This window comes from Ursus americanus, chromosome 3, assembly GCF_024610735.1.
Source record: "Ursus americanus isolate L20-20 chromosome 3, mUrsAme1.1.p, whole genome shotgun sequence".
Classification (NCBI taxonomy): Eukaryota; Metazoa; Chordata; class Mammalia; order Carnivora; family Ursidae; genus Ursus; species Ursus americanus.
The window spans coordinates 24942283-24956801 of NC_142129.1; the positions used below are offsets into that span (position 1 = coordinate 24942283).

The following is a 14519-nucleotide window of genomic DNA, read 5'->3' on the forward strand; positions in this document are numbered from 1 at the left end:
TGCTTTTCCAGCTTTAGACTCTGATTGTTTCCCTCTTGAAACTACATGGGTCATTTCCTTTAAATGCCAAATAGAAGAGTAAGGTCCTATCCCTCCTCAAAGAATGTAGCAAATGTATGCCAGCCAGGTGAGGTTCCTAGGTTGAGTTTGTAGCAGTGGACAAAACAGGTAAAAATCCCTGTACTCATGGAATTTTTATTCTAATTAAGGGAAATAGATAATACACAAATTAAATTAGTAAAATATGTAGACCTTTATGCTAGAAAATGTTAGATGCCGAGGATTAAAATAAAGCTGAGGATTGCTGGTAGAGGGTGGGACGTAACAGGATTTGAGAATGTTTAGGAGAGGTCTCCCTGAGAAGAACAGGTCCGGAAAGAACTAAAGGAAATGAAGGAGCAAGTCTTCAAATATAAAAGCCCCAAACCAGAGGCATGGTTGGATGTTCCAGGATCAGCCAGGAGGCCAGTATGGTGGCAAGAGAATGCATGAGGGAAAGAGTAAAACCCTTCCGTTCAGAGGACGCTGTAGGCCATTGTAGGCACACCATCAGTGGGAAGTCATTATAAAGTTTTGACAGTAGGGTCACAGTATTCCATCTGCTGTGTTAAGATCAATCTGACGATCAGACAGAAGGGAGCAGGGCGAGAAGAGAAGTCACTAGGACAGCTTCTGTGACCATCCAAATGAGAGGTGACGTTGGCTAAGACCAATGTAGTTCCAGGGGGGGCAGGAGAAAATGACTGGTGTGGATAAAATCTGAAGGTAAAATCAATAGGATTTTTCATAGATAAAGAGTGTAAGAGAGGAGTCAAGGACAATTTCAAGGGCTTTGTCCCTTGGAAAATTGATGATGGAATGAAGATAAAGAAGATGACTAGAAGAGTAGGTTTAGGAATGAAGGTGGTGTTCGGATGCTTGTTAGTTTTACGTATGAATCAGACATCCAAGGGGAGTACCCAGAAGGTGATTAGATCTCCTTAGGGAAGTCTGGAATTTGTCAGCATAGAAATGGTTTTTCAAGGCAGAGCTACCTATATTATTTGCAGGGCCCAGTGAAATATGAAAATGCAGGTCTATTTGTTCAAAAATTAAGAATTTCAGAACAGTGACAGCAGAGCATTAAACCAAGTGTGAAGGGACTTCTGAGTGAAGGGACCTGTGTACAGGTAGCACACTCAGGGACCCAGTCCTGGTTTAAGGCCATAATGTCAAATGTGACGATCAGGAGAGCAATGAAGACAGAGAATGTTTCAGAGCGATAGAAAGACAGACAGATAGACAGGCATATAGTGAAGGACTGAGGTTGGGGTACGTCAATATAAAAATAATACAGAGATGAGGAGGATCCTTCAGAATTGGCTAAGTAGAAGAAACCAGCAAGGTATCTGAAATAAAACAAAACAGAAACAATGGTAGAATGATTGCTAGAGACTGGTGCTGGTTCACCAGCCTCCGGGCTCAGCCAGAAGCGTTGGATTGTTGCCTTTGATGTTTCCTGGACCCAAGTGCAGGGGAGTTTTGTTGGAGTTTGGATGCTCCATGATTGGTTGATTTGGGGCTTTTGCCACCACAAGCCAACTCCACAATTTCTTTGTAAACTTGTTTAAAAAAAAATTTAAATAACCCCTAGTAATGAGATTTTGAGGTCCATTGACTAAAGCTCAGCTGACAAGAAGAAGAAAAAATCCATTTCTGGATTCAGATGCCACTTTGAGGGACACACAGATGAGGGGACAGGTAACAGAAGCAGAGAAAGGCAGGCTTCAAGTGTTAACCACGGCTTTGTGACTGATCAGACTGTGTGCAATGCAGCCAGGTAGAATCTGGCTGCTGTAGAAACAAGTGAGATTCAACCATCCAAGGCAAGGCAGAAATATTCAGGAATAAATAATGCATCTGTTTCTTATCAGATGGCACCAGCCTGCCTTGGGTTTTAGGTCTCATAACAGGTCATGTTGTCACTAAGGGGTTGTAAACTTACCAGGTTGGACGTCCCAGTTTATGGAGTTCTCTGTGCAGGTAGAAGACTGACCTTTTTCCTGAAGTAATGGAACCTCTTCCCTCCTCAATTCTTCCTGGAGTCGTTAATGATTCCAGGTCATGACCTACCTTCAGTGGATCCTGGATGTGCACAAATGACCCCTCTGGAGAACGAAGAGTTACTAGACTAGGTCCCAGGAAAGGTGTCACAGTAGTTTGCTCCATTGCCAGCCCTTCCTGGCTTCTCCAGAGATCAGTTAAATCTGTTTCAGTGCATCTGACTCTTTCAGGTTCAAAATGTCTGTGGGTGTGGAGGTAGAGGAAGGGAGAGGCTACCAGTGGATGTAAGAGAAAAGATACTCCCATTCCTCCAGTTATTAATATTTTAGAGTGCCAAGGGGCAGAGGTGGGGCATTAAAAAAAAGGTTGGAGAAAAGGTTAGGTTAACGTGTCCGGTACCATTGTCAGCATCTCTCAATGGATTGATGTTGGTCGTAGGGAGTTAATATTGTGCCCTTCTGCTCTCTGGAGAGCTGTGACTTTGGTGCAGAGGGCCAGCGTGCTATTCTAGAATTGTAGCACAGGCGGTGAACATGGCCTTGACATCGGCAAATAGTGTTGACTTTTGGGCAAAATTGTATTCTGCCCACTTTGAAGTAAGGTTACAAAAGCCTTTTCCTTGACATCGTATAGTTAGCGCATAGCAGTCAGCTAGTCACGAAACAAAACTGCTTTGGGTAACTGCCTCACAGGCCCCTCTCTTATCCTGATACCTGGAAGGATGCTTTGTTAATGTCCTTTTAGATTCGAAGCCGTAGGGTAAATCATCTTTGTGGAGCTACTGCTGTTTTGTACCTTTGAGGCATTTTATAAAGATGATGTCATTCCACCCGGTACCCCTTCTATGAGAAAAGTATTATTTTCCCCCAACTTCATAGGTAAGAAATTAAAGGTCAGAGAGGAAAATAAGATCACTACAGCTGTCCAATTGCCAGGGAAGTTTTATTAGAGTTTAGATTGTCACCTGGTGGGTGGACTCGAGGCTTTTGCCACCTACAACGCAACTCCAGAGTTTTCTGTAAACTTCTTTATCTTAAAAACAACAGTAACAAAAACTGTAAGTGGTGGTGTTCCTTTCTTACATGCCTTAGATAATTGGAATTTTCTATAGCTATACAAACATCCCCCTGAGTTTTTTTGGAATCAAATGTTCACCTTCAATCTTCTAGTATGATTTCTACATTTATTTTTAAATATGGAAGCTATTTGGAAGGCACGAATCCATTAGTTTATCTAGAGTGAGAACAGGTAGCATTTTTATTTGTGTGTTTTGCCATTGCTGCTTTCACTGGGGTTATGCATATGTGACTTTTTCATTTCATTAAATTTTCAAAGATGAAGTTCAAAAACTTAGTTTACTCACAGTGCAATGCCTTGTAACAAATGCTGGGCCACTGTAAGGTTTTGGATTTTAGGGTACAGTTTTGTATAGATGCTGTTTCTGTATTACCTTTACATGAAAATTTTTCAGTTATTTTAAGAGAACACATAATTAAAATCGGCCTTTTGGTTTAATTTGAAAGCATAGTGTCTGACGGAGAATTTGGATACCAAGCATAGTACTGTCTAATCCTCATGTCTTTGTTTATTCCATCTTCCACTGAGTTGGTTTCCCTAAAGACTACACTGCGGTAACATTTAATATGGAAGCTAGCAATCCAGAATCTTCTTCATGCCTAATATTTATCAAGATTAAATTATTATATATTACAGAAATGATTCTGAATCAGGGAAGAAAATTACCATTTATATTTATGGTAGCCGAGAAAATTTACAAGTTTTTCAAAATAGAAAGGTAATTATGTATTATTTAGATTAGTAGTATACATTTTAGCAAGACCAACAGATTAAGATTTATAAAAAGAATCCAGCTAATCAGTGTGGGTGTTCCCATCATTTTATGTCTGTTTGACCCCTAGAGGCTTTTTGTTGGTTTGTTGTTTGTTTTTAAGCTAAATTGAGTTGGCAGGGTCTGACTGGGACAAAACCGATGGTTAGCTATTTGAGTGGCTTTGGGGTATTTATGTTGGTGGTTTGCATTTGGGGGTATCGTTTTCCTACTTCAATATCCTTTCTCCATAGCCTATTTTCTGCATAGGCTTCCTGCAGCAATGCTAACTGGGGAATAAGTAGGAATTTAGAGAGGATTAACTACCACTTTGAAGTGTATGAGTATTCATAATAAGAAGTTGCTTAAAAGTAGATGGCAAAGCTTACAGGGATTTGAAGGCACACATCCGTATTTTATCAGGACTTTTTTAATTGTAGTAGATCCTTGGTTCTCTCAAATTTAACACAGGATTTCACTTATTGGCAGGAGAGGTCATGACGTGTAGTAATTTATCACTTTGCTGAGGAATGTATTTGAATCATGTCTCTATTGAAGCTAATATGCATGAGCCCAACCTAGAATCTGGATTCATACCTCATCACTTTGTGTTTCTTACTTAAAATGTCTCCAACCCTGTGTTGTAGCCATAGCCGATGTCGGTTTGGCAGAGTGGAAAAATTTGGAAGGCATAGTCTGTATGATTTGTGTAAATCCAATCTTGTGGAAACCTGATCTCGAAGATCTTTATATACCTGAGAATAATGGGCAGTTTTTCAGTAGTTTTTGTGTGTAGAATCTTGTATAGTTCCTTAGAAGTCTATAAGGAAAAAGAATGTAGGTTACAGGCTCTAAGAAGTTTATACCCTAGTTGTGCATTTCCTAATTTACTACAAAGTTCATTAAATCACAGTTATAATTACATATAAATCAGTTATAATTACGGAGTTATGCATTGGTAAGTGATCCACTGCATTGATTTTTCAATGCATTAGTGCTTAGAAGTAAAATAAGACACCATTGTAACATTATCCTTAAGGTAAGATTTATCATGGAGGACTTCCTAAAGGAAGGGAATTTTGAAACAAACCCATCTGTATCGCCTGTTGAAGGGTATTCCCATACTCACAATGAGGTCTTATGCAAGGACAGACTTAGCGGTAGATGAAGAGTAAACTCAGTAACCACATGGTGTGATTTCATAGACAAGGACAGTCTCTTAGTACTAGTACCCAAAGTTCCTCCCATCGTTTGGACAGTTCTTTACCTCACAGCTTTGCCCTCTGTTAAAACAGGAGCTGACTCAGCTACTTACCTCTGAAGGTGAATGGTTTCTGAGCTTTTATTTAAAAGGATACAATTAGTTCGGGTCCTGGGGATTGCCTGATACAATGTGAGAACTTTACATTTTCAGAGACGTTGTTAGAGCGAACAGATACTAACGAGGATCCTAGATAGGAGAAAGGGGACCTCTAACTGCTTCTTTGTGGCCTCAGTATTCCAAGTTAGTTAGGGGAAATTATATTTTGAGCTCAGGACAGGAACACTGGAAGTAGGTCAAGGTTTTTATTTTTAAAGATGTGATCTATACCTACAATGGAGTATTATTCATTCTTAAAAAAGAATGAAATCCCGCCATTTGCGTCCACATGGATCAACCTGGGGGACACGATGCTAAGTGAAATTAGCCAGACCCTGAAAGACAAATACTGCATGATCTACTTATACGCAGAATCTTAAACAGTCGGACTCATCAAAGCAGAGGATAGAACAGTGTTTGCCAGGTGGAGGGGAAGGAGGAAATGCAGAGACGTCGGTCAAAACGCAGGCAGGTTCAGCTCCCCATGGAGACGTTCTCAGCATCTAACAGGCAGCATGGCAACGACAGTTTACAATACTGTGTGATGGACTTGGAATTCACTAAACTGGTGGACCTTAAGCATTCTCAGCACAAAAACATAAAAAGAAACCATGAAAGAAAGTGGTAGCCAGGCCAGGTGATGGATATGTTAATTACTTGAGAGCAAAGGTCATTTCATAGTATGTATGTTTATCAAAACATCAGGCTGCACACCCTAAATACACAATTTCTGTTTTTCAGTTATAACTCAATAACACTGAGAAATTCAAAAAGAAGATTAAAATGCTATCATGTCTGTTTTCATACCATAATGAAAAAACCAAAAGCAGTGATTTTAGGTTTGGCTTTTCAGCTTGTTGACCTCTAGATTCTAGGAAGAAGAATTTTCCAGAGAGACTGCTGTTTGTAAGTAAGAGAGCAGTCAGTTTCAGTGCAGTAAGCGTAAGGAATGAGCACATGAGCACGGGAGGAGAACTTTCAAAATGCAGATGCCAGGACACTATCCCCAGAAGGCATATTTAAATCTTGGACGCAAGAGTCATGTATTTTGTAAAAGCACCCACGTTTATTTTGTTATGATGTCACCACTGAGAAACCCTCTGGAATTGTCCTTGGGGGGTGGTGGTATTACAAAATCAAGCCCTTATGGCATCCTCATGATTTATCAGGTTTGACAGCTGAAATTAAGTCATGATGTGAAGATGCAAATGCTAGCATTATTCAAACAACGGTGGGTGGTGATGTTCTGGAATATTTCACTCCCACTCATTTCCACTATAACCTTCTAGGTTAAGTTTATTGTTGAAAGAATTACACTTGACCGTCTAATACCTGTCTGAAGAAGGGATGTGCAGCATAAAATGTTAGTCTTTGCCCAGAACGGTTTTGTTCCCTCTCTTATATATGTTTAATTATAATCTAAAAAGGAAACTTCACTTCATCAGCTTAATTGTGTTTGTTTTAAGGAATTAGGCTCCATAAACAAAACAACTTTACCCATACTTGCAGGTAGGGACAAAGAGTTGCTTGACTATTATCAAGGGCAGTTTCTGTAAGTACGTTCTCATGCACCCCAAGCGGAGAAGCTGCAGTCACTACAGAAAAAGGTTGTGCTATTTGCCTGATGTTAGATCAGGCTCACCAACATTGATTCTTTCTTTTTTCCTCCCCTCAGATGTACATCCAGACAACAACACTTACTGTCTCCATGAGTTTAAGCGCTTCGGTGTCTCTGGGCATGCTCTATATGCCCAAGGTTTATATTATAATTTTTCATCCAGAGCAGAACGTTCAAAAACGCAAGAGGAGCTTCAAGGCCGTGGTGACAGCTGCCACCATGCAAAGCAAACTGATCCAAAAAGGAAACGACAGACCCAATGGAGAGGTGAAAAGTGAACTCTGTGAGAGTCTTGAAACCAACAGTAAGTCATCTGTAGACTTTCCGATGGTCAAGAGCGGGAGCGCTTCCTAATAGATGTACGTTGAACATTCTTCTTCTAGTCTTGGGGACGGTGCTCCATGGTTCCAGGGGCATGGTGCTGCTCGCACACCATGAGACCATGATGGCAGTTAGAACCGTTTGGTTAGAACCCAATGAATGATTTCAAGGCGAGTGGCTCTTCTCCAGAGCATGGCCATGCACACAAAATCTCTTTTACAAAGTATGACACTCGTGCCTCCCTTCTGAGGCATTACCAAACATCTGAAGCTTGGAACTACCTTCCATGTATAGAATTATCTTTTAGCACTTAGGAACTATGCTCCAATCTATGTTGGTTCAATATTGGTTGTTCTTTATTGGTTTATTGGTTGCTCAGAGATCTTACACAAATAAATGATATGATATTTAGGTATTTAGGGAAATGAGAAAACTAGTGAGCCAACATGTCAGGTTAAATCATAATATTTATTTCCCCCAAGTGGCCCCTTCTTAGATATAATTAAGATAGTTAGAGTTATTTTCTGAATGCTTCATGACCCTGAAAATACGGTCCTTTCTGTCAGCCATCACTCCACTTGACCCCTCTTCATCCACTTTTTTCTTCTCTGTAGTCACCCCTGAAGGAGCACACGATAACAATACACCAGTACCAAGCTAATCTGGTAGAGTTTAACTGGTCCATTTTGGTATCTATGGAAGAGTAGCAAATAAGCTGAAGATCTTTATTGTAAAATACCACAGATAGCTGAGTACAGTAAAATAAAAAAATACAATCTTTACTAGTTTCTGTAGATGGATCAAAAGGTTCTTGCATTAGACCTCAGGCTTCCTGTTTTTTGGAAATATAACCTACCTATTTAATAATTAAGGATAAAACCCTATGCAAAATACTCTCTTCCTCTCAGATTCTCCAGCAGGCTGTATTCCCTGTTCTCTGTACTTCTGACATGAAATACAGGGAAGATTAAGTGTGGATTTTATCTGATGTAATTATTATGACAACATAAGAGTCTGTACTAGATTTATAAACCTTTCTTTACATCAAGATTTCCAGATGAACACTGGCTACTCTAATGCTCCATACACAGGAATGGCCTTAAAAGATAAGTATTGATCAATTAAGTTTATTGGCTACAATCACTATCATACTTCCTGGAATTATTGGTCAGATTTTCTGGGAAGATTGCCTTCAGCTCACTAATAACCAAATTTCATCACTTGTACATAAAGAAGCCTTTTAAGAATTCCGCAAACACTCCCCACAGTCACCTTTCCGCAAACATGAAACCTTGAAAAACTGTGAGAGAAGTCACAATAAAGATAGGTTTTGATAACAAATTGTTATAATCATCTCTGATTATAGGTAAGCAATTTAGTAATAATGGGCCTATTTGGTCTTTTAGCAAAAGATGCACTGTACTATTATCAAAGGTGTCAGAGTTCAATGCTTGTGATTTGAGGGCAGAATTTTATCTGTGTTTTTCTACTGTGAGAGCATCAGTCTAGACAGTTAAAAGCCATCGGAGGACGCCGGTAAACTGCTGTTGGCCAGCTGTTGGCATTTCTTACCACAACTCACCAGAGCCTATAGTTGGACTTGGTTTTTAGCAACAATCTAGAAAACTTTATGTAATATGGTTGCAAATGGGAACAACCAACCAGACATTGAAATAAATACCCGTCATCCCAGACTCATTTCTGGAAAGTGGTGGAAGAAAAAAATTAATAAATTTTCCTACCCTTTTGAAAAATAAAAAGGTTCCCTGCAGAGGAATATTCCCAGCACTGATGAAGACTAATCCCGTATTTAATAGAAGCAAGTCTCACATGCTTTGTTTTCCTTCTATTATTTCTTGTTGATATTGAAGTGGAAATTACATAGCAAGCATGCGTTTCCCTATTTTCTCTGAAGTAAGAATGAAAGATCATAAATGTGGTGCCCGTATGGAAGGTAAGCCTATACTATGCTGCAGGAGTCCGGTGCTCACTTTTGGAAGGTAAAAGAAAGTTCAGAAGATGAATCAAGATAAAGTCAATTACTACCTGAAAGACAGTTAAATTGTACTTTGGCAACTTTAGTATATTCATCTTTTAAGACGTTTGGATTTTAAAAATTGGGTCCAGATGAAGTAATTATAGTTGACACATTCAGGAGAGACAGCGCGTGAAATCTTCACACATCCTCCCTTGATCCCACTGCAGGAGCCACGGTTCATCTCTGTTCAGTTGCATCACCAGGTATCGTGGACTCCATGCGTCCCTGTTACCTTGACTACCCGTACCAGTGGTTTTCACTGAGGCAGGAGTCTCCTAAAATCACATGCCCCACAAGTATCAATAACCCTGATAACTTAAATGCAATATTTTTCTTCTAGAAGTGTGTCTTATGTCTTCAGAAGTAGAAGTGAACACTGGAAAAGCCTTTGTCTTTCAGCTGTCTGCACTTAGGACTGTGCCTCCTCAGATTTTTTTTTTCCTCAAAATTTTATTTAATTATTCTGGAGAAAGAGAGAAAGAGAACTGCAGCGAGGGAAGGGACAGAGGGATAGGGAGAGAGAATCCTCAAGCAGACTTTGCACTGAGCATGAAGCCCAATGTGGGGCTAGATCCCAGGACCCCAAGATTATGACCCAGCAGAAATCAAGAGTCCACCACTCAACAGACTGAGCCACCCAGGCACCCCGTGCTTCCTTCCTCAGATTTAAAATGCCTCCTGTGGGGATGGGAGCAGTCCGTTCTCAGTAAATCGAGGGCTGGTTAATCCACCAGAACAGATCCATGTTGCTGCGTTCTCATACCTTCTGCTATGAGACGTGTGACAAGTTACCACTACAGTGACGTGGGAGAAAGTGTTTTGTACACTACAAATCACCATATAAATAAGGTAGAAGTGTCATTGCTGCCTTGAAAATGTAATAGAAAAGACTTAAAATTCAAAAACTACTGTTTAGCGTCCCTCCTTCTTCTTTTTAATATGTGAAGGATTTGGGTAATTATGGCTGCTATTGCATTGTTGGGATTGTTTTTCTGAGCAATTAGCAATGTATTTATGATGTACATGCAATGCTTTTCCTTCATGGCTATGGAGCTCTCTAAATCCATTACACCTAGAAACGTTCATCTTAAAGATTACTTGTTAATGCCAGAAATTCTGGCCACATTTTTAAGGGTTTAAAGCTTCAAAATCTCCACAGAATAAAGATAAGGAATGTGAAGCTGGAAGGGAGACCAATGAGTCCATGTTAATTACTGAATTTGCAGAGTACTACATTTCACATAAAAAAAGGTCAAGTGTTGTTTCATAAAAGTGTGTGGAAAGGGAGTTAGAAACACAGTTGATGTGTATGAATTTATCAACTGTACCCAATTAACAAATGCTGTGACATGGTATTCCTTAAGCAGTGTTCATGAATAATTCATGAAAACAGCTGCTGCTGAAGGTAGAACTACTTTCTCTGGCTTATGAACACAGTGTGGTGTCCACAAGGCAATTCACTCTTGCTGTATTCCAAAACGGATTGTCACATACGTGTGTTCATCGCCACTGTAAAAACTCCCTAGTAGCTCACACGCACATCTCTGATCTACTTCGCTCTGTAATACTTCCAGGATGAGGATTCTCGCAAGACTTCTGCCTTTCACAGTTTGCCCCTCATCACTGTTTTCCCGTTGACTAAATCATCCATGTCCATAGCCTTGCATCCCTTTTTCTAACCATTAGAAAAATTAAGATGACTTTCCTTTTGTAAATGATAGAGTTCTCAGTAGAATTCTACCATCTTTTTCCCTGAGGATAACTTTGAAGAGTTCCAAGAATGAAGTATGAATCTTTAATTAGCTATAGGGTCTCAAAGTTGGAATGATCCTTGAATGGTCTGATCCAGATCACCTTCTGTTAAATTAACATCTTCTGAATATCATCCCCCTCAAGGTCTTTTTGGCTCTTGTTCCTCTATTTCCACCATAATTTTTCTTTCCATCCATCTACAAACTTGATAAATATTTCCTACATTTTTAACTACTGTTGAAGGTACTGAATAAGGCAGGACATTGAGCTACCATTTTTAAGGATTGTTTTTCTAACTCTTGTGACAATTTTTCTTCATCTTCCTTCAAAGACTATATGAAAGTCCTTCAAAAAGATAGTTGAAGTACAGATTTTGTTTTCTTACAGGAAATTGAGAGGTATATGAGAGCATTATATATTTAGAAATTAAAAAAAAAAATTTTTAAAGTACACAAGCATAAAAGTCATTGTGCTTCACTTCACACCCAACTGAACATCACAGACACCTAGCCTTTTGGAAGGGGTGAGTAGGAAAGTCGGATTCCATATTTGTTCTGCCAGACAAAGCTGCTCCCCCACAAACCTACTCCACCTCCATCCTCATGACCACCCAATGTTGTGGATTTTGGACTATCGATGAAACTGAGGCCCAGTGACTTGGTTCACAGATCTTTTTTTTTAAACTCATTTTATAGGGAACAGAATGTACTTTAAAACCAGGTCTAAAACTTACTTCCTTTCCGTGTGCCACAATAATAACGTAGAAGTGTGAACGACAGAGAGAAGAGAAGCAGATATGTCAGCTATTTTTGGCATGAAGCTCATAATATTCAGTGAAATCAAAAATAGTAAAATCATGTATGATTAGCACTTCCTGACACTCTCTGCATTTATTTTTGTGATTGTGAACTTTATGTGATCTCAGCCTCAGTTAAGAACTTGTCCAGTCAATTATGATGTTGATGTGAACGAAAATGGAATGAGTCTGATCGCCAGTTCTATGCCTCCAGAGGAGGAGCTTTATAATTTGCTTATTTAACGCTCAAAAGTTAAATAATTACCTAAAAATCTGTTTCATCCTGAACTGGATTTATGTAGTGAAATACATACATGTTTAGCATTTGTTCACATTTTTCTTCTTATGATTATGCATGCCAGAATGCCACTAAAAAATAGGACATCGCATTTGAATTTTAGAACAGAGATTTATTCCATCACATCTTTCAAAAAAACCAAAGGAATTATTTGGATTTAAGTTTACATTCTCGGAAAATTTAAGCATGAGTATAAATTTGACTTAGAATACTCTATTCATATCTTTCTAATAATCTTATAATAATAAGTTTTCTTTATAGTGAGTTGGCACCAGAACAATTAAATATTTATTTCCTTCTTGGAGTCTTTGTTTTTAAACATCTCCATTTGTATCCTTTGGTTGAAACCAAGCATAAATATGTATTGGCAACACACATATTTACTTTGATCTTTACAAATACTCTATGTACTTCATATTTTACTATGTTCACTTCTAGAGTCTAAAAGTATTACCTGTTTTTAAGGGGTGCTTGGGTGGCTCAGTCGCTTAAGGGTCTGACTCTTGATTTCAGCTCAGGTCGTGATTTCCGGGTCATGAGATTGAAGTCCTCATCAGGCTCTGGACTGGGTGTGGAATCTGCTTAAGATTCTCTCTCTCGACAAACCATAAGAGACACTTAGAGGAAACAAACTGAGGGTTGCTGGATGGGAGTGGGGTGGAGGGATGAGGTGACTGGGTGATGGACACTGGGGGTATGTGTTGTAATGAGCACTGGGTATTATATAAGACTGATGAATCACAGACCTGTACCCCTGAAACAATTAATACATTAAAAATAAAATAAAATATGAGAAAACCAGGGGAAAAAAAAAGATTCTCTCTCTCTCCCTCTGCCCCTCTCTCTTTTCTGTTTCTCCCCCTTTCTAAAAATATAAATAAATAATAACAAAATAAAAGTATTATTTGTTTTAAATGGAAAATATTCATTCTCAAAGCACAACTAGTTATAATTACTTACCTGTTTCTGATCCTCAAATCAGACTCAAAGAACTGAGGTCTTTAACATAGGTTGTAAAAAAAATATTTTTTGTCTTTTGTAGGATAGATAATGTGTTTTTTTCATTTTCATAGTGTACTCATTTTGGGGGTATAGCTCAGTGGTAGAGCATTTGACTGCATAGTGTGTTCATTTATTACTCAAAACACACATTTAAATTGAATTTCACCTAAATTTATTATTATTAGAACTTTTCCATTTTTAGTTTTCTGCTAAATACACTATGAACAAGACTCATGGTTTTACGGATTAAAACTGCTGCTGCATTATTCCTGTGATCACTGAATTCCTACTACATGTTTTAATGTTGTAAAACTGGAATAGCATAAAAAAGTGATTATAGGACTTGAATTTTAAAATCATTTTAGCAAAATAATTTCTTTTGATGTACTATTAATTTGTCTTAATTTGTCTTAACAGCTTCCTCTACTAAGACAACATATATCAGCTACAGCAATCATTCAATCTGAAACAGGGAAATGGTACAATATGAAGAAATCTGGTATGTGATCTGAAACGATAAACATGACACCGCCAAAACTCACTCCTGGATATCTCTGTAGACTACAGTCAATCAAATCAATAGTCAATCTTGTAAGGAACACAAAGTAGCCATGAGCCAAAAGTATCAAGAACAGAGGGAAACAAAACCCATTTTATACAGTACAACAATGAGTGTCAAGCTAAAGTATTGCTTACTCATAAGCAGTTAAAAAAAAAATCACAAAAGGAAAACTAATGTTAGCTTGTGAAAAAAAAAAAAAGCTGTTGAAATAAACCATGTCTGATGTTATTCTTGTATTTTTCTGTGATTGTGAGAACTCCCGTTCCTGTCCCACCGTGTTCCACTCGTATAAGACAATGAATCTGTTTCTTGTAACGGCTGACCGGATCGAAGCCCTGGGTTGTGCTAAAAATAAATGCAATGGTTGACGCATGCAGTTTTTTATACAAATAATTTATTTCTAATAATAAAGGAATGTTTTGCAAATGTTGAGAGTTGTTTCGTTCCAGTTTTAAAGCCAGGGAACACTCTTTCCAGTTGGCACTTCTGCTGGTAACTGCGGATGTAAAAGCCCACGGTAATATGATCCCCTCGAGGACTGTGACTTTTACATTCGTGTGTGTATGAAGAAGGCTGGCTTGTATTCCTCTATGAAAATGCACTGTTTGTTTAAGATTCTGTGACTATTTCAAAATTGATGCAACTTTTCATAGTAATTGCTTTTTTTATGAAGAATCAAGCAATAGCTTGAGGTACATTGCTTCACGTATCCTAATTAACAAATGATGAGTTAAATTTTACTATGGAGAATATAATATGAAAATCCCCGTCAAAAGTATATGGAAGGGTCACTGAAATTCTCCATGTTCTAAGTCAAAACTTTTGCACAGTGAAATATTTCAAGGTATGTGCTGTTAACCTTTTCTTACCTGGGCCTGGTAGCCATTGAAATCAGTGAAGT

The 14519-nt window shown here is 38.5% G+C and overlaps 1 protein-coding gene across 2 annotated transcripts in view; it reads left to right on the forward strand.

Moving 5' to 3' along the window:
* Positions 1–14035, forward strand: part of GRM8 (glutamate metabotropic receptor 8) — a 723043-nt gene extending 709008 nt beyond the window's left edge. Inside the window, exons 10-11 of one of the 2 annotated variants that reach the window (XM_087860847.1) lie at positions 6907–7208; positions 13474–14035. In XM_087860847.1, coding sequence (XP_087716973.1) covers positions 6907–7203 — 297 coding nt within the window. In that variant the 3' untranslated portion in view covers positions 7204–7208; positions 13474–14035. The remainder of the gene's footprint in view (positions 1–6906; positions 7209–13473) is intronic. The other variant, XM_045792722.2, reaches the window with a different exon arrangement.
* Positions 14036–14519: the final 484 nt, after the last annotated feature.